At 32.5% G+C, this 25,441-nt stretch overlaps 3 protein-coding genes across 3 annotated transcripts; all 3 read left to right on the forward strand.

Moving 5' to 3' along the window:
• The first annotated feature begins 628 nt into the window (after positions 1–628).
• On the forward strand, positions 629–5,507 carry LOC107922486 (protein SUPPRESSOR OF GENE SILENCING 3). The gene is made up of 6 exons (XM_016852552.2): positions 629–774; positions 1,594–2,587; positions 2,788–3,082; positions 3,732–3,976; positions 4,292–4,446; positions 4,888–5,507. The coding sequence occupies exons 2-6, from the start codon at positions 1,628–1,630 to the stop codon at positions 5,165–5,167; spliced, it is 1,935 nt and encodes a 644-aa protein (XP_016708041.2). The 5' UTR covers positions 629–774; positions 1,594–1,627; the 3' UTR covers positions 5,168–5,507.
• Positions 5,508–6,293: 786 nt separating this feature from the next.
• On the forward strand, positions 6,294–7,277 carry LOC107921532 (basic blue protein). The gene is made up of 2 exons (XM_041087488.1): positions 6,294–6,692; positions 6,823–7,277. Exons 1-2 carry the CDS (start codon positions 6,521–6,523, stop codon positions 7,020–7,022), a joined length of 372 nt encoding a protein of 123 aa, XP_040943422.1. The 5' UTR covers positions 6,294–6,520; the 3' UTR covers positions 7,023–7,277.
• A 15,281-nt stretch (positions 7,278–22,558) lies between these two features.
• On the forward strand, positions 22,559–25,177 carry LOC107921119 (probable plastid-lipid-associated protein 4, chloroplastic). Its single transcript, XM_016850988.2, has 6 exons — positions 22,559–23,029; positions 23,152–23,265; positions 23,339–23,434; positions 23,680–23,754; positions 24,585–24,652; positions 24,899–25,177. The coding sequence occupies exons 1-6, from the start codon at positions 22,718–22,720 to the stop codon at positions 24,969–24,971; spliced, it is 738 nt and encodes a 245-aa protein (XP_016706477.2). The 5' UTR covers positions 22,559–22,717; the 3' UTR covers positions 24,972–25,177.
• Positions 25,178–25,441: the final 264 nt, after the last annotated feature.

The raw sequence follows: 25,441 nt of genomic DNA on the forward strand, positions 1-25,441 counted from the left end.
TACTACTTCTCCGTAGTGAGAACCAAGTGTAATGAGTTACTTTCCTGTACTAATTATTATGGTACATGGTGTTAACAACATTAGTGAATTGTTAAATAAAATAATAAAAAATTGACACATAATTTCTTTTTCCAAATCATAAGTCCTTACGGATAATATAAAAATTATATGGAAAACTAAATAAAAAAATTAAAGTAAATTAACCATGTTTAGCTCTTTGCTTTTAATTTAATTTAATTCTTTTTTTATCTAGTTTTTAATGTAATGTTATATTATCTACTAGTAAATGATGATTTGGAAAAAAAGTTACGTGTCGAATTTATATTGGTTGGTTTAACAATTCACTAACGATATTAACGTCAAATACTATAATAAAACATATATTGATGGTTTAGAAATTACATAGGAGAATTTTAAAGTAGAGGTACTACATTAGACATTTTATGAAAGTATAAGTACTGTAATAAAATATATAGTGATGGTTCAAGTACCACATTAGACAATTTTTAAAGTATAAGTATCAAATTGAATATTTTATAAAATTACAGATACCAAATATGATATTACCCTAGATAACAGAAATTCCTCGCGAGGAGTTTTATATTAGGTAAGCTTAATTAGTTAAGATATCCCCATTCTCAACAATGCGCGTGCAACACAAATCTCCTTCTTGCACTCAGCTATTTTTGTGGTCCTCACTCTCCATTCACTTCTACACCACTGCCTTTTCTCTGCGGGTATCTCCTTCTCTCTCGTGGCTCTTACGATTATCAGGTAAAAATACCCATTATTCTTTGATTTCTCTTAAAAGTTATAGTGCTTTTAATCTATTTTTCTATTTTAAAGTGTTTTTCTTTTTTAATTTTTTAATCTCTCGCCATGCATGGCTTTAGTGTTCTTCCCAGTTTCATAAAAAAAAAACAGAGAACGTTATTTCACGTTATGATTTTGTTTTTTAATGTATTGTTTATCAATTACTTGTGCAAATGTGTACGTTATGTAGTCTGATGGATTCCAGTTATTCGCATTGTTATATTCTGTAATCTTACACTTTGAATTGGTGCTTTATTATTATTTTTTAAAATTTTATTTTCAAGTTTTAAGCTTTTTGAGAAGATCTCTTAAAACCCATATAGTGAACCCCAAAGTGATTGCTGAAATATGGGTTTTACTCATTTATAATTGTTTTAATCTGCCACGGTTAATTTGTTGCTTGTCCTTGCTTATGATCAGCTACAAAGAGATTTATTGAGATAGGTTTAATCTTGGTAAGAACAAAAGATACATTTATCCTGGGGAGATTATTCAGTTTTTACTGTACAATTGGCCTATTTGGATTCCACATTGGTATTTTATTTTTGTTTTAAGTGCTTAAAGAATCTTTGCCTTTTGCTATGATGGGATAAAAAAGGAAGGATTTTTCTGAGGAATTCTTACAGTTGGGACGTTTTATTGATAAGCAAATGGGCGGTATTTATAGGTCGTTAGGTCGTTAACTCGTCGCCAACTTGTCATATTAGTTTTGGTTATAACATAGGCTTTTTTGATTGTGGCATCGAATAAGAAAATTGACCAATCTTTTCATTCAAACAGTGATCTAGGACTAGAAAGCGTTTGAAAGATCTTAATGGCAGATTCTACTGATTCATTTCCTGACTTGCGGAGTGTGTATAAAAGTTCTGGTCACCAAGTTAATCGCCTAAGTCAGAATGTGGCAAACATGAAGCTAGCTTCTGCGCAAGATGGTGACAAGGAGAACTCATTGGGATCCAATAACAAAGGTGCTGAAAATGTTGGGTTTCCTCAAGATTCTACCCCTAATGTATGGGGACATCCGAATGTGATTCAGAAACTTAGGATGCAAGGTAATCGTGGTTCAGAAAAGGTTACTCACAAAGCCTGGCCAACTCAAAATGCTGTTTCTTGGACCCAACAAGGTGATAGAACATGGGGAAATAGTAGTATAAAATCTCCATCCTCAGAGTATGGAAGGAATGACCCTGATCAAGCTGGTTTTACTTTCTCTAATAATTCTTGGGATGGTCAAATTAAAACCGACCATGAAGTGGGTGATAAGTTGGATGATGAAATTGGAGATAATGAAAATGTTGATGATGAATATGGTAATGGTGTTTCTAATATTGAGTACGATAGTGATGATATCGATGATTATGTTTCCGGTTCAGATGAAGATGAGAAGAGCCATGAAGCACGCAAGGAGAGCAAGTGGTTCTATTTTTTTTTTGAAAGTTTAGAGAAACTGACAGTTGAGGAGATTCTTTCTCCGGTTCGGCGGTGGCACTGTCCAGCATGTCAAGGTGGGCCAGGAGCCATCAACTGGTACCGAGGTGTGCAACCCTTATTGACTCATTCCATGACTAAAACAACACGGAGAGCTAAGCTGCATCGTGTATTTGCTGGACTTTTGGTTGAGGAGATGCGCAGGAGAGGAGCTTTCATTAAACCAGTCAATGATGCATTTGGCAGGTGGGAAGGGCTGACTGATAGAGTTGCAGATCACGAGATAGTTTGGCCTCCAATGGTTATCATTATGAATACAAGATATGAACAGGATGAAAACGGCAAGGTACTATATGGCTATCATCTTTGTTTTCAGAGATCTTATTTTCCCCTGGTTTCAAGCAAAATGTTACACCTTTTTCAGTAAAATATCTTGTAAAAGAAAACCCAAGAAAATGCTACGTAGCATTTATTGCTTTTTTGGTAAAATATCTCTTGTACTCTTGTATTAATATACTCTTAATATCTCTTGTATCATTTCATCAGTGGATTGGAATAGGAAATCAAGAGCTTCTCAATTACTTCAGCTCGTATGCTGCAGTAAAAGCAAGACACTCATATGGTCCACAAGGGCATCGGGGGATGAGTCTTCTGATCTTTGAGAGCTCAGCAGCAGGATATTTAGAGACTGCACGCCTGCATAAGCATTTTAAGGAGCAAGGGAGGGATAGGGATGCTTGGGATTGTTCACGGGTTCCATTCTGTCCAGGTGGCAAGCGCCAACTCTATGGCTACATTGCCATGAAAGAAGATCTGGATTTATTTAACCAGCACTCTCAAGGTCAAATCACTCTCTCTCCTCTCAAAATATCGTGTCTATGTGTATACACTTGTGCTTGCATGTGCTAGATAAAGAAATAAAAGGAACTCCATAGTAGCAAGGAATTGAATGCCTATACCTTTATAATTTTTAAAGGATTAAATCACATTTTTATCATTTTTTGGGGGGGGGGTTGGGAGTAACTTTGCTATTTGCTAATGGAAATATTATTTAATTTGTTAATATAAAATTTTCAACTTTTGGTGCCATTGCAAACTTAAAAAGATGATTTGTAGTTCCTTTTTCTTTTGGCTTCTTTGCAAAGTTTTGATTACTTTGATAGTCACAGCCTTACTTGATTATGGAGACAGGAGGTAATCCTCAAAAACAACTCTTACCAGTTCGTGACAGTTTGTTCTTGTTTAGGATAAAGCGACATTGCCTTAAATTATACTCTTACTTTAGTAAGAGAAGTAGTTAAAACATGCATTTAAATTTGCCGAATTGGCTGGTGTTTTGTTTCTATAATTTGTTTTAAAATTTAAATATTTCCTTTTCTTGAAAGAAAAAATTTAATGAATGATTGATGGTGGAAGATGCATAATTTAACCTGTATTGGCAATGTAGTTTCCTTTTTCAGTCATGTTTGATACTCTATGCGATCAAGCAGGAAAGTCCAAGCTGAAATTTGAGACGAGGTCATATCAAGAGATGGTTGAGAGTCAGATAAAGAAGATAGATGATGATAGTCAGCAGCTTAACCTACTTAAAAAGAAGGTTGCTCAAGAGCAGCAGCCCTCACAAGTCCTTGCAGAGTCTCTAGGACGATTGAGTGAGAAGCTGCGCCAGACGACAGAGGAATATGGTATCATGAGGCAGCAAACTAGATTGCAGCATGAGCAGAACAAAGAAGAGGTAGCATTTTTAAAACTTTGTATTCCTCTACTTTTATTGCCAATCATGGTTGCCAAGTTAGGACAAGAAGGGTGCCCGGGGACCACCTTCTCCATGTTTCACTATTTGGTAAAATGGTGATCATACTCAGTGGATGCTATTACCATTGTCACGTCGTTTCTTAATAACTTGTAGGGAAGCTGAACTTAAGGTAAATCTAAGAAGTCAGTTCAGAGGCATGCTTGTGCTTGACATTGAATCTTCTCCATGTTTTATAAGTATATTTAAGTTGACATCGAATCTTCTAATTTGTTATCTCAATGCATTGATTTGCAGTTGGGCGCCAAAGAACAGTATTTTAAGGAGAAAATTAATGTTATTTACCAAGCCATAAAGTTGAAGGAAGATAATTTTGAGAAGCTGCAGAGGGCAGCGAGGGAGAGAGTTGAGCGGTCAAATGCAACTCTGATAAATAATGAAGATCAGCACAGGTAACAGTTATGATTCAAAATATCTCGTTTTGTCACACATGACCTACTTCATGCTGTAATGAAGATTTTTCTTTTCTGAGATGGAATGTCTATACGATCTGACTACCTTGAGAAGGTTTTTGTTTTCTGCTGACTTGATACTGCTCTGTCCATCAAATAAAATATCTGTCTCTTTATTTTTCCTTTTAAGTTTCTGTGTTTGTCTGATGCATATTTAGACATAAAACGAGGTATGATCTTTCGAACATATGCAAAACTTAGAAAAAGATTATTTCTATACCAGTTTTAGATGCCTACTATATCGGACTCTAAACCTCCGACCGTGGGTAATTCAAGGTCACTTGCTGCTACTAGGGTCTTGTTTTGTTGAAACTGAAACTTGTTGACTTTCTACTGTAATTATGATCTGATAATAGTTTTCAACAAAATTTGAACATTCAGTGCTACTGAGTTGGAGGAAAACTCAAGGTCCATAACAATCCAGGAGAAGAAGATGGAGGAATTCGAGGCAGAGAGGGAGAAGCTAATGAAAAGTCATCAAGATGGAAGATTGGCAATCACACAGCGGTACTGGGAAGAGCTGATTGAGCTTGAGGAAGGGTTTGAAAAAGAATTGACCCTGCTTATGGGAAAGTACAACCCCGATCGCCTTGAGGAAGAGACTACTGACAGCCTTGAAGGACGAGACAAGAGAGGAGCAAGAGATATTGAAACAGAATAGACAACAATGATCCTATTTGTCGAGGGTAAGAAGCAGCATATTATGTTTTGGGTAAAAGGTATACACCAGTTTTATTACCAAAGATACTTCAGTTTTGGATATAGAGGGCTAAAAGTGAAGCCTTTCTGGATCGGTACAAACATTGGAATAATGAAACTTCAAGTGCTTTATTATTATTATTGAACATACATATCTGAGGATTCTTTTGTGTTTAAGCTGTCTTGCAATGACAATTTTTGCAGTGGCATATATGTTTGATGATTCGATGTCTGAATTTCCATGCAAAAAGAAAACATTTTTGTTTGCTAAGAAATCGACAAAAAAAATTGGGGTTTCTGCAGATTTGCTCTCTCTCTCTCTAATATTTTTTCTACAAGTTAACTAAATATAGAAATTGAGTTTTGTCCATGCAGAAAACCTGCTAATATTGTGGATTGGGTTCTGCAAGTTCTTAACTTTGACTCTTAATTTTAATGGAGTTATAATTTGTTTTTGTTTGAAGTTATGGAATTATAATCAGTTGAGCAACTGTTAAAAAAGGTCAGACAAGTAGCTGTTTTTTTTTTTAGTTTATTAAAATGGTTGCAGTTGAGATTAGTAAAATGATCTTTGCGAATCTCAGTTTTACTAAGAAAAACCCACTATAAGCGTTGAACTCATTATTTTTTTCATAGAAAAGAGAGCTTAAGCCCTAAGAAAGTTCATAACATAGTGTGCACTGTATGCATCCAACTTTGAACAAAAAATTTCTCGATTTGATAAGTTCAATTTTTAAAAAAAATTGGGTATCTCTATTTTTTTTATCGGAAGTTCGGATGGTTATGAAATATGTTTTATTTATATGAATGAAGATTGAATTTCGATCTCATAATTAAAGGATGAAACGAGTAATTGTAATATTATAAAAAAGCATTTTTAATAAAAAAGTTAATTTAATTTATATATGTATGTGCAGGCAATGCTTCAACCATTCTGTAGTTAATTAGCTTTTTCACCGCCTGGGATCAATTTAATCTAAACCTACCATCTGGCATAAGGTTATGATTTGCTTTGATCACTTTTCTTTTCCGTGTTCTCCTTTTTTGCTATATTTATTTGGTTCTATGAATTCCTTAGAATTTAGGAAACTTTAATTCCACAGCTAGCTTTTTCTTTCTCAATAATATCACACTACCATTTCATTAAAGGTTCCGATTTTTATGGCACTGACTTGATCGAAACAATGGGTCCTACTCAAGTCACCCTAAACCAACAACCCCATTATAAGGGTCCAACTTCCCTGGTCTAGCTCCTCCTCACAAGCTCACCCAGTGCACCCCACTCTTATTTTCTCCAAGTTGTAGAGAAATAGGAATGGTTCAGGGAAGATGCAGTGCAGTGGCAGCCACAGTGCTGCTCTGCTGCTTGTTGCTCCACTTTGAGGTGGCTCAATCAGCAAGTTTCACTGTTGGAGGAAGAGGTGGGTGGACCTTTAACGCCGCTGCTTGGCCAAAAGGCAAGCCCTTTAAGGCGGGTGACACTCTCGGTAAGCATTTACACATGCTCCAATCGTTGCTTTCCCCATTAGATTCAGCAGTATCTATATAAACTGTTTAGCATCATCAGTGATGTTGAACTCCATGAACGTTGGCTAATATCGTGTATGTTATTTGCAGTGTTCAATTACAACCCTTCAATCCACAATGTGGTAGCTGTGAACAGAGCAGGATACAAATCATGCAAAGCACCAAAAGGTGCTAAAGTTTTCAAGTCAGGCAAGGATCAGATCAAGCTTAAAAAGGGCCAAAACTTTTTCATCTGCAATTACATTGGCCATTGCCAAGCAGGAATGAAAATAGCAGTCACTGCTGCCTAATCCGAGATTAGGCATTGCCATATGATATCTTCAGTTTGCTTTAAAGTATTAATGTAAGATTTGGTGTCACAAAGTCTACTCTAGTGTTGGATTTGCTTGCTTTGAGTGGGTAGGTGGTGCTCCAAACACTAAATCTATACTATAATAATGATGGGTTTAAGTGGAAATCTTTTGTGTAATGCTTTGTGGCTAAGGTTTTACTTGTACTCCCCTTTTGCAATAAAATATATAAAGGTGCTTCTACCAGTTTTATTACTTGGGTAACTTCTTGAAAATTAAGCATCATCATTTTGTTGTTCATCTTTCATATTCAAGGGTTTTGCTCATAGAGGAAAAACTGAAACTGAAGTAGGTCACCCATTATCTGCTATGCTTTTGCACTTTTAAACCATGACCCAGCACTCCACAACTTGATTTGTGTGAGAGAGAGAGATAGGTTACAGGCACAGTTGAGTTTAAGTTTAAAGCATAACATATATCTAAACCTCATCATAGGCTAGGTCTGTTTGAACCAGGTCGATGTAGAATTTTAGGTTCGCTTTCTACATCAAAGTCTGACCTGAAAAATAAGTTTAAATTTTATCTAAGTTCGGACCTATATTAAAAACGCTAAACTCGAGCTCGATTGTAATTATTTTTTAAAAATATTTTTTATATAAAAATAAATTTAAAAATATAATACATCAAATACACTCAAAATATTAAAATAAATATTTCTCAATAAATTGAAAATACAAAAAAAATATAGGCATGTGATTCTAGCTGGACTTCGGGCAAAGAAATCTACCTGAGGCCCAACCCATTTAAAAAACGGATCTTAATTTTTTGTTTAAACCTATTTTTCGAGCCTATATTTTACTTAAACCCTCTTATTTTTTAAGCGAACTTTCAAACTTGATGAATCCGACCCATGATTAAATCTACATAAGTACGAGACAAGATCAAATTGTGCTCTGCAATATGAATGAAGATTTCAAGTGAACAAAGTAGACATTACCTAAATTATTCATACTAGTAAAATCAACATGCTTAACACACCAAAGCTACCTAATGACCTAGGAGAAGTTTGAAGACTTCATAAACACTTTCAATAATTTATAATGTATATAAACTTTAAATTCTGCTTAACTGGTTGATCTAACACTCTATGAAATGGTCATGCAAAATCTTATAAATATGCCAGCATGAAATCAAATCCGATTTATTTATAAAAAGAATAGTAGGGTATTATTTTTCTTATCAATTTATTATATCCGGAATGAGTAATACTATAGTTGCAACTTAAAGAGCATTTATAATTTATTTTGTTTGATTGGCTCGTTTGTGACACCTTATATTTGATATGAAAAATAATTAGATGCACGATTTTACATTGTTTATCGAAGTAACCTTAAACTAGGATGATGGATAGAAATAAAAAATAAAAAATAAAAAATAAACCTTAAAAAATTGTTGAGAATTTTGAGAGAAAAATTGAGAGTAAAAAGTTGGTCGTGAGAAAGAATGAGACTCAACCATTCAAAAACTACCTAAGGTGGTCCTTGAGAAAATTACCTTTCAAAACCTCCTGCGTCTCAAATTCCAACTTTTATTTATTTATACAATTGCGTCAAAATTTTTACAAATCTTACGATTTAGTCCCAATCTCTCATCCCATCAATAAACACTAATTAAAACTTAATAATTACTCTAATTAAATACCCATGACTTAACCCGAAACCAATTTTTGAAAACCTCTCGATTTGGCTTCTCAAAATAGCCCGATATACAAATTTGGCCCCAAATCAACTTTTTCGATAGCGACAAAAAATATGAAATGTTACATGTTTTGACCAAATTTGTTTATACCTTGAATTATTGTCATTTGAAGATTATTAAAATCTCATTAATGAAGAAAAAAAAACGTCTCTATTGAATATAGACTTTATTAAACATTTTTTAGTGCGATTAACAAGCTTTTTATGGATAAATTGCTGTAAAACCATCTCAAAAACTTTATAACTACTTGGGATCAATTTAAAATATTTTGTATAAAATAAAACACTTTTAGAATATGCTTTAGAGTATTTTAAAGCTTTGAAAATGTTTAATGAGATTTTCAATAAATTTTCTACAAAATCACTTAAAATTTATCTTAAATGTGGTTATACTTTTATAAATTAAAATTTTTATAAATCAAAGGTAATACTTTCATACTTTTTTTATTGCTAGATTCAAGTGCTTGTATTCTATTTTTTTTCTTCAATTTTTCTTTTTTTCTTTAGATCTTAGGATTCCACACTCCTATTAGAATATGGTTTTACAAGCCTATAAATAGACATAGTCTATTTCTCTTGTAATTATTCGAATTCAACATAGTGAATTATTTTCTCCTCTGTTCGTGGTTTTTTTCCTGAAAGGGTTTCCACGTAAAAATTCGTGTGTTATTTATTTTTCTTTCTATTTTCTTTGTAATACATTGCCATTATCAACGTTCTATTTTTCACAAATTGGTATCGAAACTTCTAGGTTGTTCATCTCAATCACGGTAATGACATCTTTGAAGTATGAAATTTCGTTGTAGGATTGCAACACCAGATTCGCGTTGTAGCAGATAAGATGTAGGCAGTTCTTGCGTAGATGACTCAAAAGATGCCCTGCTAGGGATAGATAAGATGCCTTCGACATTGACGGAAGAAGAGAAGACGCATAAAGATCAAAAGGCATTAACACAATTACATTTGCATTTGGCTAACGACATTTTGCGGGATGTGATGAAGGAAAAGACCGTCATTGCATTATGGAAGAAAATGTGTCTTTATGCTTATCGTTTGAAGGAAGGTTTATGATTCTCAGACTTAGAGGCCATGGAGGTTCAGTATGATAAGAAAGATTTAGGGTTGATTCTACTTTATTCATTGCCCCCATCTTATTCAACCTTTAGAGGCACGATTTTATATAGCCGCGAGTCTCTCACAGTTGATAAGGTTTATGATTCTTTGACCTCATATGATAAGATGAAGCATCTTGTGGTTAAACCAGACTCTAAGAGAGATGGTCTTATTGTTTGTTAGAGACAAAATCGGAATGCTAATAATGATCGTGGATGGACACAAGAACAGAATCCTCACGGTAAATCTAAGGGTAGATCAAAGTATTCAAACAGAGGTAAAACTTGTAACTTCTACTTGTAACTTCTGCAAGAAGAAATGACACATTAAATCTGTGTGCTATAAGCTGCAAAACAAGATCAAAAGGGAGACTGCAAATCAAAAGGGAAAACAATCAGAAAAATTCGGTGAAGCTGATGTTGTAGAAGACTACAGCGATAGTAAACTTCTAGTCGCTTCTATCAACAATTCTAAAGTGAGGGGGAGTGAATCCTTAATTCGGGCTACACTTTCCACATGAGTCCCAATCTGGATTGGTTTACAACTTACGAAATAGTGTCTGAAGGTGTTATTTTGATGGGAAATAATGTTTCGTGTAAAATTGTAGATATTGAAACGATTAAAGTTAAGATATTTGACGGAGTTGTCAGAACACTTAGTGACATGTGACATGTTCTAGAATTGAAGAGATATTTGATTTCATTGAGTACTTTTGATTCAAAAAAGTAAAAATACACAACTGAAAGTGGGATTTTGAAGATTTCCAAAGGTTCCCTCATTGTGATAAAAAGACAGAGAAAGACTGCCAAGTTATATGTTTTGCAGGATTCTACAGTTATTGGTGGTGCAACTGTCGCTTCCTCTTCCTTATCAGATAATGATGTTACTAGACTTTGGCATATGCGCTTAAGGCATATGAGTGAGAATGACATGGCATAATTGAGCAAAAAATGACTTCTTGATGGGTAAGGAATTTGCAAACTGAAGTTTTATGAGCACTGCATTTTTTGGAAGTAAAAGAGAGTTCGATTCAACAGAGGAATCCATAACACGAAAGAAACGTTGGATTATATTCATTATGATCTGTGGGGCCATCCAAAGTGCCTTCGAGAGGTAGAGCTAATTATATGCTACCACTTAATGATGATTTTTCCAGAAAAATTTGGGCACTTTTCTTAAAGCAGAAAAACGATGCGTTTTCTGCATTTAAGTCTTAGAAAATTATGATTGAAAAATAAACGGAAAAATAAATAAAACACATCCGCACAGACAATGGCTTAAAGTTCTGTTTTGATGAGTTTAATGAACTGTGCAAGTCAAAACGGATTGTGAGACACTTGACAGTTTATTATACTCCACAGTAAAACAACATTGTAGAACGAATGAGCAGAACAATCATGGAGAAGGTTCAGTGTATATTATTGAATGCCAACTTACCAAAGTCATTTTGGGCCGAAGTAGTCTCTACTGCATGCTTTTTGATCAGCCGATCTCTATCTGTTGTCATTGAGAAAAATACTCCACAAGAGGTATGATCTGGTAATCTTACTGATTATTCTAATTTAAAGATATTTGGGTGTCCTGCGTATGCTCATGTTAATAATGGAAAATTGGAACCGAAATTCATTGAATATGTTTTTCTTGGTTATAAAGCTGGTGTAAAAGGGTATAAGTTATGGTGTCCTGAAAATAGAAAAATTGTGATTAGCAAAGATGTTATTTTTTATGAAACTGTTATGCTACCTAACTTATTTCTTAAAGACTCTTCCAATAAAGAACAACAAAAGTAGGTGGAGCATCAAATTAATCTGGAATCTACAACAGAGTCAACTCCTCATGTCAGTACAGAAATTCAGAACAGAGTTGCTTCTCCACCACAATGCTCTATCGCCAAAAATAGAACTAGAAGAGAGATTAAACCTCCAAAGAAGTATGTTGAGGCTGATCTAGTTGCTTATGCTTTAAATGTGGCTGAATATATAGATGCAAACCAAGAGCCATCTAATTATTCTGAGGCGATTAGCTGTGAAGACTCAGAAAAGTGGATGTTTGCTATGCAAGAGGAGATGGGATCACTCTACAAAAACAGAACATAGGATCTTGTGAAATTTTCTAAAGGCAAAAAGGTTGTTCATTGTAAATGAGTGTTTAAAAAGAAAGAAGGGACTCCAGAAGTTAAAGAACCGGGATATAAATCAAGGCTTATTGTAAAAGGTTACAGTCAAATTCCAGAAGTGGACTTCACAGATGTATTCTCCTCAGTTGTGAAGCATAGTTCGATTTGAGCTTTACTGTAATACCCCAAAAGTTGCTATAGTAAAAAAGTGAGATATTATCATTAATATAGTAAAATAAAGGAATAAAGTGACAAAAAAGGGAATTTTGAGTTATGTCAACAAAATCTATTTGGAAAGTATATTATGATATATTAATTCAAGAAATGACTAAATTGAAAAAGTGAGAAAAGTTTTGTGGCCCAAGAGTAAATGCTCAAAATTTGAACGGTTAAAGTGTAAATATGAAAATTTTAAAGGACCAATAGTGCAAATATTTTAAAGGTAGAAGGATCTAAAAACTAAGAAAAATGGATGAATTGAGCCAAATTGAATAAGTGGAAAAAGTATGATGGGTTACATCACAATTTTACTAAAATGAGTGATGAATCAATTGAGGAATTTTGAAGGATCATAAGGGACAAAATGGTCATTTAGAAAGGAAGATAATTTTGAAGAGTAATAATGATGTTAGTGATATTTTAGAATAATTAAATAAAAAATATTAGTTTATTAATATATTGATTTGACATTTATTTATATTTTATTTAGTATATAAGGAAAGAAAGATTTATCTTCATCTTTCCATGATACTAACGTGAAAAGAAGAAAAGAAAGAAAGAAAAATTTTTTCTTTACAATTTGGTCCTTTCACCAAAAATTCACCATTTTCACTTAGAAATCAAAAGAATTTTCATAGCCACCAAGAGAGAAAGATAATAAGGAGACTATGGGGAGCTAGAATATCAAGTTAGATTCAAGAAATAGAAGCCGAAGGAGAGAGAAAGTTGCGTTAAAGTTTGGTTTCAAGAGAATAAGGTATGGATGTTAAGATTTTATGTTATTTTTAAGTTTAGTAGTGATAGAAAAGCATAAAATGGGCTGTATTGAATGCCATGAATATTTAGCTAGCATGAGCTTGCATTAAAATGGTAAATTTGCATGTTTTAGACTCAAGGACTAAATTAAATAAAATTAAAATTTTAGGGGCAATTTTGTAAAAATGTAAAAAATGATCAAATTGCATGAAATGAATTATTTTATTGTCTAAATTAATATATTGTATGAAATTATTAATTTATATCAAGGTTGAGTGGAAAATCGAGGAAAATGGAAAATTTTTAAAATCCCCGAAATATTGGTAATTCTGCAATTTAACCAGGTAAGTTCGTATGAACTGTATTATGTATAATTTTGATTAAAGTGAATGTTAATTGGGGATTGGTAATATATATGTTCTATTTTTTAAATTAAATTATTGTTGAAAAAATATTATCGAAATTAATACTCAGTTTGGATTGAACGCAGGATTTGAGTACATTCGGCATCCGGTGAATTGACGACATTGGAGGAAAATGGAAGCAAATTACCCAAGTAAACCGAGGTTCAACATTTGTTGCGAACTTTCATGTTTACTTTCCGTTCAGCTTTTTTAAGCTTCTGTTTAACCCTTATGGGTTTCCGTTCAGCTCTTTTGAGCTTCTGTTTAACTTATATGAGTTTCTGTTCAGCTCTTTTGAGCTTTTGTTTAACCCTTATAAGTTTTCGTTAAGCTCTTATGAGCTTCTGTTCAACCCTTATGAGTTTCTGTTTAGCTCTCATGAACTTCTGTTCAGCTTTCGAACTTCTATTAACGATGTACTTAAATCCGTAAGTCATTTTTGGAAAGGTAAAATATCAAGAGTTGTCTTAAATGATATATTTATATGAAGAAATGGTAAGAGAATGATATGTATTATGATATATATACCAATATCTTGATATGTTGATACATGGAAATCATGTAAGTTGAGATGAGAAATAAACTCAAGTGTAACATATTGAGATAGTAAGGTTATCGATATTGAAATTATATGAAATATGTTCAAGTACGCTAACAAGTGTTGTTGTTTGATGCTTAGTCAAGTGCTAAGCTATTGGTTGAATGGTAATATGTTTAATTATAAGATGCATTGAAATGGTAAGTGCTTAAATGAAAATATGCTTGTGTTCATGAAAGAGTGGTATGTTTTAAGTTATGCAATTTCTTATGAAATGACTTATTACAAGATTAATTCGAAAAAGGTTATGTTTAAATGCATTAGCTTGTGGCTACGATTGAATGATATGTTTATGACTGGTGTGTTATACATATGGAATAAATGTAGAAAGTAAAGAAATGCAAATGAAAATAAAGAAACTTAGAAGAGTTAAAGTTAGTTTAAAATCCTACTATGCTAGGGATAATATGTATTAGTGATGTTGTGCATTTATTTACCTTGTGAGTTGATGAATATAGCTACATGAGTATTGTGATATCAATTTTAGATCATTCTTGATATTTATAAATTTCACATTTGAAATGAATGGATATGATTAAAGTATATACGAGCTTACTAAGTATTTATTGCTTACGTATTTGTTTTTCTTTACTTTTCAGAGTATCGAAAACTCAATTGGGTTGGAAGTTTGTCGGAGTTATATCACACTATCCATCGGTTCTATCAGTACTTTCGAATGTTTTAATTTTGGTTATAATGGCATGTATAGGTAACTTGTTTAATGTTGGCCTATATGTAATTTGTTGAGATTAGCCACTTATTTCGGCTTGTTTTGGATGTTTAATTATGGCTTGATGATAAGTATAATGTTGATTGTAAGTTGACACAAAATTGGGTGAGAAATATGGCTTGTAAAATAACCTATTTTCATCCACACAGGTAGAGACACGGGCGTGTGTCTCTTGACCGTGTGAGCCACACGGCCTGGCCACACCGGCGTGTGTCCCCTACTCCTTTGAAAATTTTTGATATTTTCTAAAAAAAATTCTGAGTTTCCGATTTAGTCTTGATTTATTTCAAATGCTTATTTTGGGCCTCGAGGGCTCATATAAGGGACAATATAATTTATTATGACTGGTTTTCGATATGTATGTTAAATGATATGACATGTTTGTATATGATCTGAAAAGTCTGGTAATGCTCTATAACCCTGTTCCAACGACAGATAAGGGTTAGGGGTGTTACATTTACTTGGTATTATGGTCATACATGATTTGGAACTTGAGCAGTTAGATGTAAAAATTGTATTTTTGCATGGAGAACTTGAGGAGGATATTTACATACAACAACTAGAAGGTAATTTTACAGTCTCAGAAAAAGATGGCTATGTTTGCTTGTTAAAAAAATCCTTTTTACAGTTTGAAACAGTCACCAAGACAGTGGTACAAAAGGTTTGATTCCTTTATAACTTCTCATGATTTCAAAAGAAGTAGCTTTGACAGTTGTGTTTACTTTAAGAAAAACAGTGATGGTTCTTTTGTGTATTTACATCTCTATGTTGATGACATGTTGATAGCAACGAAAGATAAATCAGATATAAGAAAGGTCAAAGCCCAGCTTAGTGAAGAATTTGAGATGAAAGATTTAGGACCAGCAAAGATAATACTTGGTATGGAGATTCTCAAAGATAGAAAAACAAGTAAATTGTACCTAAGTCAGAAGGAGTACATTGAGAAAGTTTTTTGCAGGTTCAATATGCAGAGTGTTAAGCTTGTTAATACTCATTTAGCATCCTATTTCAGGTTTTTATCGGTTTTGTCTCCAAAATCAGACGATGAGATTGAATACATGTCACATGTTCTATATTCTAGTGTAGTGGGATCTCTCATGTATGCTATGGTTTGTTCATATTTAGATTTATCATATGCAGTTAGTGTAGTTAGTAGATACATGGCGAATCTCGGTAAAAAACACTGGAAAATAGTTCAGTGGATTTTAAGATACTTACGAGGTACTACTGATGTTTGCTTACAGTTTGGAAGAACTAGAGATGGAGTCATTAGGTATGTTGATGCTAATCTTGCTGGAGACCTTGATAGCAAAAGATCTCTCACAGGTTATGTCTTTACAATCGGAGGTTGTGCAATTAGTTGGAAAATCACTTTGCAAACTACAGTCGCTTTGTCTACAACTAAAGCTGAGTACATGACGATTACTGAGGCTTGTAAAGAAATCATTTGGATGAAGGGACTCTTTAGTGAACTCAATGAATACCTTCAAATCAGTATAGTATTTTGTGACAGTTAAAGTGTCATCTTCCTTACAAAAGATCACATGTTTCATAAGAGAATAAAACACATTGATTTCGATATCATTTTTTTCGTGATATTATTGCTCGTGGTGATATTGTTGTGAGAAAAATAGTACTCATGAAAATCCTACAGATATGATGACTAAGTCATTTCCCATAACCAAGTTTAAGCATTGCTTAGACTTGGTTGGTGTTCATTGTTGAAAAATACCCTTTAAAAGGTTTCATGGAAGAGGTGGAGAGCTTGTTCGCTGAGAGTTCGTGGTGAAGAACTTATTCATTGAGAATTCATTCAAGGTGGAGATTGTTAGAATTAAGTGACCCGAATCCTTGTTAAAATAAAATACAGTGGTAAAATAAAATAAAAGTACAATCCATATAAAACTACACTTCTTTTATTTTATTTTAGAATAAGGTTTTTCAACCTTATTACACTTCATCTATTTGATACTGGTTAGAATAAGATGTTTCAACCTTACTACACTCCTATTAGAATATGGTTTTACAAGCCTATAAATAGACATAGTCTACTTCTCTTGTAATCATTCGAATTCGACATAGTGAATTATCTTTTCCTCTGCCCGTGGTTTTTTTTTCTTGAAAGATTTTCGACGTAAAAATCTGTATGTTCTTTATTTTTCTTTCCCTTTTCTCTGCGATACATTGTCATTATTGACGTTTTATTTTTCACAAGAAGAATATACTATAAGAAAGTAAAATGCATTTCTAGAAAAGGAATGCAATTGAACAAGAACGATAAAAACACAATGAACAAAGATAAGAGAAAAAAATATGAGCAAGACTTGATCAAATAAGAAATCTATCTTATTTAAAAGAATATAATCCAAGAAAAGCAAGATGCAAAAAACAAACTAATTTTTAAAAAATAAATGCAATTGAACAACAACGATGAAAACACAATGAACAAAAATAAGAGGAAAAAAATAAACAAGACTCAATCAAATAAGAAATCTATCTGATTTAGAATAATTCTAAGCTTTGGATACAAATAATGCTTAGATTTAGAATAATTCTAAGCTTTGGATACAAATAATGCAAACCTCACATACCCTTTGTGAAATCCAACAATAATAATTGAAAATCAACTCTTAGATTGTCCAAGGATAGGTTTTCAATAACAAAGCTTATAGAGAAATAAAAATTAATAATATTAATTTAACGAAATATAATATTATGAAGAGATTGAAAATTTACAAGGTTTTACCCTTGCAATTGCTAAAGAATAAAAAAGGATTCTTACAAAAAGTGGTTAATGTGAGGGTAAGTTATGCCCAAGGTGATTAAACCATAAATATTAAAAAATTATAAAATGATCACTGAACTATTCGAAAGTTTTTATTTAAGTCATTGAGCTATTTGAATTATTGCTGTATGGTCTTCTCTATTTATACCTCCTGCATTAATCGAAAGCTCACATTCCCTTTCTCTTCTACGGTTCAATTTTTTCATAAAACAACTTTAAACATTACTCTATGAATTAAAATCTAAACAACTTTCTTCATTAATCATTGATACTATTTGTCAGATCGACTTGGATCTAATATATGTTCTTCTACTTATCAAAATAGGTATTGATCTAGCATACCGATTGTCGCTTGGAGCTCACTACCCAGATTTTAAAAAAAAAACTTAATATCTCAGTAATTTAAATAAAAATTTTCTAATAATTTAGCGACTTAAATGAAAACTTTCGAATAGTTTAATAACCATTTGTAATTTTTTGAAATTAAATGATTAAAATATGAACTTATTAATAGTTTAATAACTTTAGGTATAATTTAGTGTATTTAAAAATAAAAGTAGGGTATAGACTACAAGTCTAACTTAGTAGATTAAAGTCAAATTAAAAGTTTGGCATTGTTGGAGTGGAAATGGAGCGTGCTCATATAACACCAAAATTAGCAGGGATTCCTTTAGGGCAAAAAAGATTACTTCGGTGAAATTTAGAGTGAGTTTGGATGGGTAGTGAGGTGTGGTGCAGTACAGTGCATTTAATTTATTTTTTTGTTTAATGCTACAGTATTACTATAGTATCTAACATTACAGTCATCGTTGTTTTTATACTAACTGCAAATAAATATATTGTCCATTCAAACCCACCCTTACTTCAATAATTATTTACTTCGAGATTCTTCTGTTGAAGCAAATTATCCTGTCCGTTTTAACAAAACGGCATGTTTAATTTTCCCAACTCATGATTGTGTGTTTGGTTTAGGGTTTTTTTATTGCAAACATAAATTAGTTTGAATTATCTGCGAACCCTCAATTACCAGAAGAAAAAAACACTACTTTCACCAAAAATGGAACTCTGGGATTTACGCCACTTTCCAAGATATTGCTTCCGGGAATCCAAAGCTAAAAAAAAAACACATTCTAAGAGCCATTGACAGTGGAACACATGTTCACTATAAATAATCATGAAAGATACTTTAAAAACGTGAAAGTTATCATCTTTACACCATCATTACATACAATGAAAAAGGTCAGGAGCAAAAACAAAAGTCGAATTTTACGTAGTAAATTTGCCTGCTTTAATTTTTTAGCACTATTGCAGATGGTTGACTTATGTTCATATTATTATTAATCTGAATTTTCTTTATATTTTTATATTATGTATCTGTTTAACATATGTACTTAGACACAAATAGAAAAAAAAAAGTATAATGTTTTAAACAATATTAGAAACGGATATGGAAGAATGCTGGAAGCCATTGCCAATTACCAGCCAAAACAAGTGATAAGCATATTATAAAAAAAATACAAGAAGAAGAAGAAAGAAGGGAACATTTTTAAAAGGAAAATTTTTGAATATTTAATGTTCTTCACTCAATTACCTATGCAAGCAATAAGACAAGATAGATATGTGTATTACCTTGTCGGAATTGTATACCTTAAGAGCTTCAGTACGTGCACAGTTCTTTCAAGGTTGCACTTGCAGCAGCAAATGGAAAAAAAAACGAAAAGACTGATCCTTGCCTCGGCAAACATGAAAGGGTGAAGGGGTATTTCATTAACCTCTCTTAGGGTTTCTCAGAGAGAAATTTACAGAGTCTATTTGACATACTGGCCGCCTCCATTACTTCAAAGACAAATCATTTTATAAGTTGGGTAGGTAAGAAGAAGTACATCAATGGAGGTGGACAGAATGCCAAATTGGCTCTGCAACAAAGCCTCTAAGAACCCCTAGAAAATACCCCCAAAAAGAAACCAGCATGGAAAGACAAGTACTTCAGCTGGAAACTTGAGGGTAAAACTTTAAAAGATAGTTAGGTTTGAGCCTTTGAAAAAAAAAAGGAAGGGTTTATAAGTAGAAAGAGGGTGCATGAGCGTGCATGGTGTTGTACGACTTAATGAATACGGTGGTTGGCGTTTTTGCCTGCAGTTTTTTCCACAAATGGTCAATTATTCAACTAATACTAAATGTTGTCTACCTTGGAAAAGAAGGTTGCCCTAGGCTTTGAGCCTTTGACAATGAAAACCCAACTGTAACCTTAACAAAGAATATATGTATATAACTTTTTTTTATAAAAAAAATCTATATATTTCATTGCAGACGGCAGACAATTTAGTTTCATTGATTATGGGATTTCAATTCATACGTCTGTTTTGGGGTTTGGAAATGCTTTATTATTTGGTCCCTAGGTTCAAGGCAAAGAATGGGTTGTGAGCTGTTATTGTCTTCCACTCAGTACTGTTGCTGTTTAATCACTTTGTCAACTCAGCTTCCAATTCAAACTTCCTTTGATTTAGTATTTTGCGAATGATTAGTGTTTTGCTCAACGAATTTAATGGTCATTTTCAAGCTTACTATTTAGATGATGCCCGAAAGCCAGATTATTCCTTTCCCATTTCAGTTTTCACAGCCCCCCTCCCTTTTTTTGTTGGGGAGGGGAGGGGGTTGGTGGCATGCAGATATGCGTTTTTCAATGCCATGCTGCACTGTAGCGCATGCTGTTATACAAGGGAATCCGTGAAGTGTGTGTTAGATTAGAAAATGAAAAGAGATTTGACATTGAGGAATCAACTTTATACAGCTCTACTTCAAGCTTTCTCATGGGAAGAATGAATGAGCCCTTCTCATTACTACACGCATAACCAAATTTAGTGCTCAATTCTAATACGCATAATTGAACAGAAGTCAGAACTTGGTTATGTAAAAGACTAGGAATAGCAATGGGTTTAACTTTTTATTTATTTTTTAGTTTTAAAATTATTAGTGTCTCCCAAAATACTTTTATATGAAAAAAATATTTTTTTTTAAAAGTATAGTTTTTAGATACTAATAAAATAGCGCTACGCCATTAAATTTTAAAGATAATAGAATATTATTATATACTCATCTATATCTAATATCTTCTCCAATTTAATTTAATTTTAATTAAATACTTAAAATAATTAATTTTTAAATTATAAACAAACATTTTTTCTTCTTTTACAAATTTTAATCATTTTTTGTTAATATTTTTTTTATTTTTGTGCAACCAATTTAAAAAAATAGTAATTTTTGTACAATTTTTTCTATGTCATTAATACATAATTTTGGTAATTATTTTACTCTAAACCTGAACCCAGAATCCCAAATCTTGAACTTGAACCCTAAACATTAAACTTTGAAGCCTGAGGTTTATGGGTTGGGATTTAAGATTTAGTGTTCGAGGTTACGGGTTTGTATTTAGGGTTTTGGATTCTATATTCAGGGTTTAGGGTAAAAAAATTACCAAAATTATGTGTTAATGGCATGGAAAATTTTGTTGGAATGTGATTAAATAGTTGAAAAGGGGTCATGAATAATGTGGTGAGAAAGGTCCATAAAATAATTTCTCTATGGATAAGTGTATAATAATAATTTAGTATATTTAAAATTTGATGATGTGGCAAAATTTTATTGGTGCCTAAAAACCTTAATTTTTAGGATTATCCTTATGTATGTTATTCCCTTACTATAAAAATTCACCTTAGAAGTAATCGTTAATAGTGCAACATATAACTAGAGGTGAATAAAACTCGATTCGATTCGAAAATTTTTTAGAATTTTGAATTAATAGAATCAAGTTATTTGAATTATTCGATTTTTTTGAGTCAACTCAAATAAGTAATTTGAGTTTTGAGTTCGAGTCGAGTTGAATTTTACAATTCGAATAATTCGAATAACATATTGGTGTAAGTACCCCTTTGGTCCTTGTCAATTTTGAAAATGAGCAAATTGGCCTCTCTCTCAACAAAAATTACAAAAAAAAATTCAAATTTTATATTTTAAAAAATTATATATATTTTTAAAAAATTATAAAGAATATATAAAGAAAGTTTTTTTTCTAAAATAATAATTTTAGGGTTTAGTTACATATTAAATTATCTTATTTGCTTTAAAATTCTTTTCAAATAATATGGTTTTAAATTTACATTCTCTAACATGGAAGTAGTTATATTGTAATAAGGATTTTAATTTGGCATGTTTAATTTTTTTAATTTAACTTGAATAATTTCACTCGATTCGACTCTAAATATTTTTAAATCAAGTTAGGATGATAAAATATGACTCGTTAACTCAACTAACTTAAAAATTTTTCACTCAATTCAACTTGGCTCGATCAAACACTCACCCCATGTATAACTCTATATGAGAAAATATTTGAAAAATATAATCCTATCAAATTTAAAGATTGGCATTTGCTCTTGTTAATTGTTGTAGCAAAGCACGGTTCCAATAGATATTAATTCTAGCATGATATCCAGTAATTAATTTATCTTAACCAATTTTATTTCTCAATAATGTAAATAAGACCAAATAAAGCAATGAAACCTTAATTTATAAAATTATTTTAGTTAAATTAAAAAAATTAAAATCTTGTTAATTTGAACCCATGTATATTTGAAAAAAAATTCAAAGCAAAATAAGAAAAAAAATACTTGATAAACTTGTATCATTAATTAATTTATTTAGGTCCCAAAATTATTGTTTTAGAAAAAAATTAATTTTTTTAAATTTCTTTATACATTATTTAAATTTTTTAAAAAATATATATAAATTTTGGCATTTTTATAAATAGTTTGAATTTTAAAAATTATTTTGAATCTTTTTATAATTTTTTAGAGAGATCAATTTGCTCATTTTAAAAATTGACAAGGACCAAAAAGGTATTTACACTAATTTATTATTTAAATTATTCAAATTATTTGAATTATAAAATTCAACATTGAATAAAAAATTGAATAATTAAATTTGATTAACTCAAAAATTATTTTTTCAATTTTTCGAATCGAAACCCTAAGTATTTGGGCTTCTAACTTGAATAGCTGGCTCAAGCATAAGATGGAACTTGAATAGAAGGCCCATACAAATCAAGGTGCAAGGAGAAAGAAACAAAGCCCATGAAGCAGTACAGCAAGCAATGCACGTGTGATGATGGAAAATGTTACGTTTCCAGCACTGGGGAGCCATTGAAGACAGTTGAGTTGAGCCATGGCCTTATCTCCAACCTTCCATACAATTCTCACCATCTCTCTCTCTGCCCCATCCCCTAAGCTTCCCCCTTCTATCTCTTCACCCCAACGCTTTCCCTTCTTAATCAAACCCCTCCACCCCAATGCCTTCAATCTCTCAACATCATCATCTGCTCCTGATCAGAAATGGAGGGTTAACGTTTCTTTCTTCCCAGCCTTTTTAAACAAAGGTAAGGATGCTAAGGTTCTCAAGCAAGACCTTCTTGATTGCATTGCACCACTTGACCGAGGTGCCGATGCCACCCCCGAGGACCAGCAGAGAGTTGATCAGGTGGGTTTTCTTCCCTTTTACCCCCCTCATTTAGAGAGAGTGAAATTCTCAATTTAAACCTGGTTTTTTTCATTGATTTTGTGTTATTGAATTTGAAAGACTTGTGTCTATAATCCTAACAGTTAGCAAGCAAACTTGAAGCAGTTAATCCCACAAAGCAGCCTCTGAAATCTGATTTACTAAATGGAAAATGGGAGCTTATTTACACCACTTCCAAATCTATTTTGCAAACTCAGGTTACTAAACTCACTCTGCTTTCATGTTCTTTTTGCCATTTCTTTAGTTTAATTTGAAGTAATATTTTGACAGAGACCGAAATTCCTAAGATCTTCTACAAACTACCAAGCAATCAATGTGGATACACTTAGGGCCCAAAACATGGAATCTTGGCCTTTCTTCAACCAGGTAATTTTTAAATGGCTCTCATTCCACCATTGGGTTCCAATTTTTGTAATGAACTTCTTGTTTGTTGTCTTTTTTTTGGTTACTCATAAATACCTTTTCATGGACTTAGGGGTCTATTCATTGGCATGCCTAGTGATTTTTTTTAATTTAGAGAATATTAAATGATTAAAAAAATAGTAAATTTTGACTTCCTTCTTAAATATCATCTGATTAAATTGTGAAAATCGACTATTATGCTTTTGTAGGTTACAGCAGATTTAACACCTCTGAATGCAAGGAAAGTGGCTGTAAAATTTGATTATTTCAAAATTGGAGGTTTGGTAAGTTGAAATGTTTGAATCAACTCATAGTTTGGTATCTAAAATCTTGTTTCTCTTTATAGTACATATTATCAACTTTGCTTCTCCTTCTGTGTTTTAACCTGGATTTGCTGTTTGTAGCATGAATTCCTATATTGCTGTATTAATTAAGAGTTTTGATATCCATAACAAGATCAGCTTTAATGGTGGAACTTCTTTTCTTTAACATGAAAAGCCTCCAAAATGTATTTTTGGAATTTGGGTGTTTGGGCTAGGGAGCTGTGACAACCCAACCTAACATGCGGGGCATGAGTCTTGTCGTGAGAACATAAGTTTGAATTGTTTTCTTTAGGCCCTCCTAAGGTCTCTCTTGTTGAGGAGTTTACGCATTTGTGTTGTGATATAGAGTTCGAATCTCTAGAAGCACACCTGAGGATGACAAAACCTTTAGGGACCTGTACGGGCCTAAAGAGGATAATTTCGGCTTATGTTCTCACGGTGCAGCCCGTACTCAATGAGCTGGCTAAAGATATTCAAACTCACACCACAACACAAAAGAGTGCACTTTGCAAAACAGATGCTTGCCGATTTCTTTTTGAAGTTTGGATTTTATTAGAACATGTAAATGGCTTGTAAAAGGACCTCTTTTAGTTCCAGTACTTACTTTACAAAGCCATGGACAACATATTGAAGGTGAAATAAACAAAAAATTGCAGAGAGGGCATTTTCTTTGCCTTAACTTATTATTAGCTCTCCTCGTCTCCATTCATTAATTGTAAAGGAATAAGAAGCATAGAATATTGTCTAAAAGCCTATTGTATTGCATGCTTCATATTTATCTTGATTTGCAGATACCTATAAAGGCACCTGGAAGAGCTCGTGGTGAACTAGAGATTACTTATTTGGATGAAGAACTGAGGTGAGTTAACATCCCGAGATCAAAACGAAATTTAAGTATTCCCGAGCCAATATAAACCTATTTTATTCAAACTCGGATAGGTCTCCGACATGGGTATGCTCAACTTTTCCCGAGTTTTTCTCTATATATATGTGCCAAATATGAGTTCCGGAAACGAGTACTTTTAAGTAAAAGGAAAATCCCGAAACAACAATATGAATGTTGATTTATAATAGTTAATTGTTGGTGTGTTTAAACTGTGAACAGGATATCAAGAGGTGATTTAGGAAACTTGTTCATCTTGAAAATGATCGACCGTTCTTACCGCGTCCCTGTCTAGTGAAATGCAGCATTAGCATCATCGCTCTGCCATTAAGCTTTACTAGCAATGGATCTACTCTTACAACAGTGGTCTTGTATTTGATACACAGCAGACAGTCATTTTTTATGTTTTATGGCTTTATATATATTTCATGTAAAGATTTGTATTCGATACGCATACACTATATTACAACATATTTTTAATAAATAAATCATATTGACTTATGATTTATGTTCATGTTTTATCAGTATTTTTTTCCCCTTACCTTTGTCGACGGTTAATATAAATCGACCAAAACAATCTTCATCAGAAAACCATAAACAAAAGATATTTAAGACAGTCTTTTTTTGACCAATTTAAGACAAAAAAAAAAGCAAAGAAAAAGAAAAACAGAGATTTAAGACAAGGTGGTCAACTAATGTTTTATGAAAAGGTCATTATCGGATAAAAACCTTGAGAAAAACAAGTAAAAGTTTTGCCAAAAGAAA

The sequence above is a fragment of the Gossypium hirsutum genome, chromosome D01, assembly GCF_007990345.1.
Source record: "Gossypium hirsutum isolate 1008001.06 chromosome D01, Gossypium_hirsutum_v2.1, whole genome shotgun sequence".
Classification (NCBI taxonomy): Eukaryota; Viridiplantae; Streptophyta; class Magnoliopsida; order Malvales; family Malvaceae; genus Gossypium; species Gossypium hirsutum.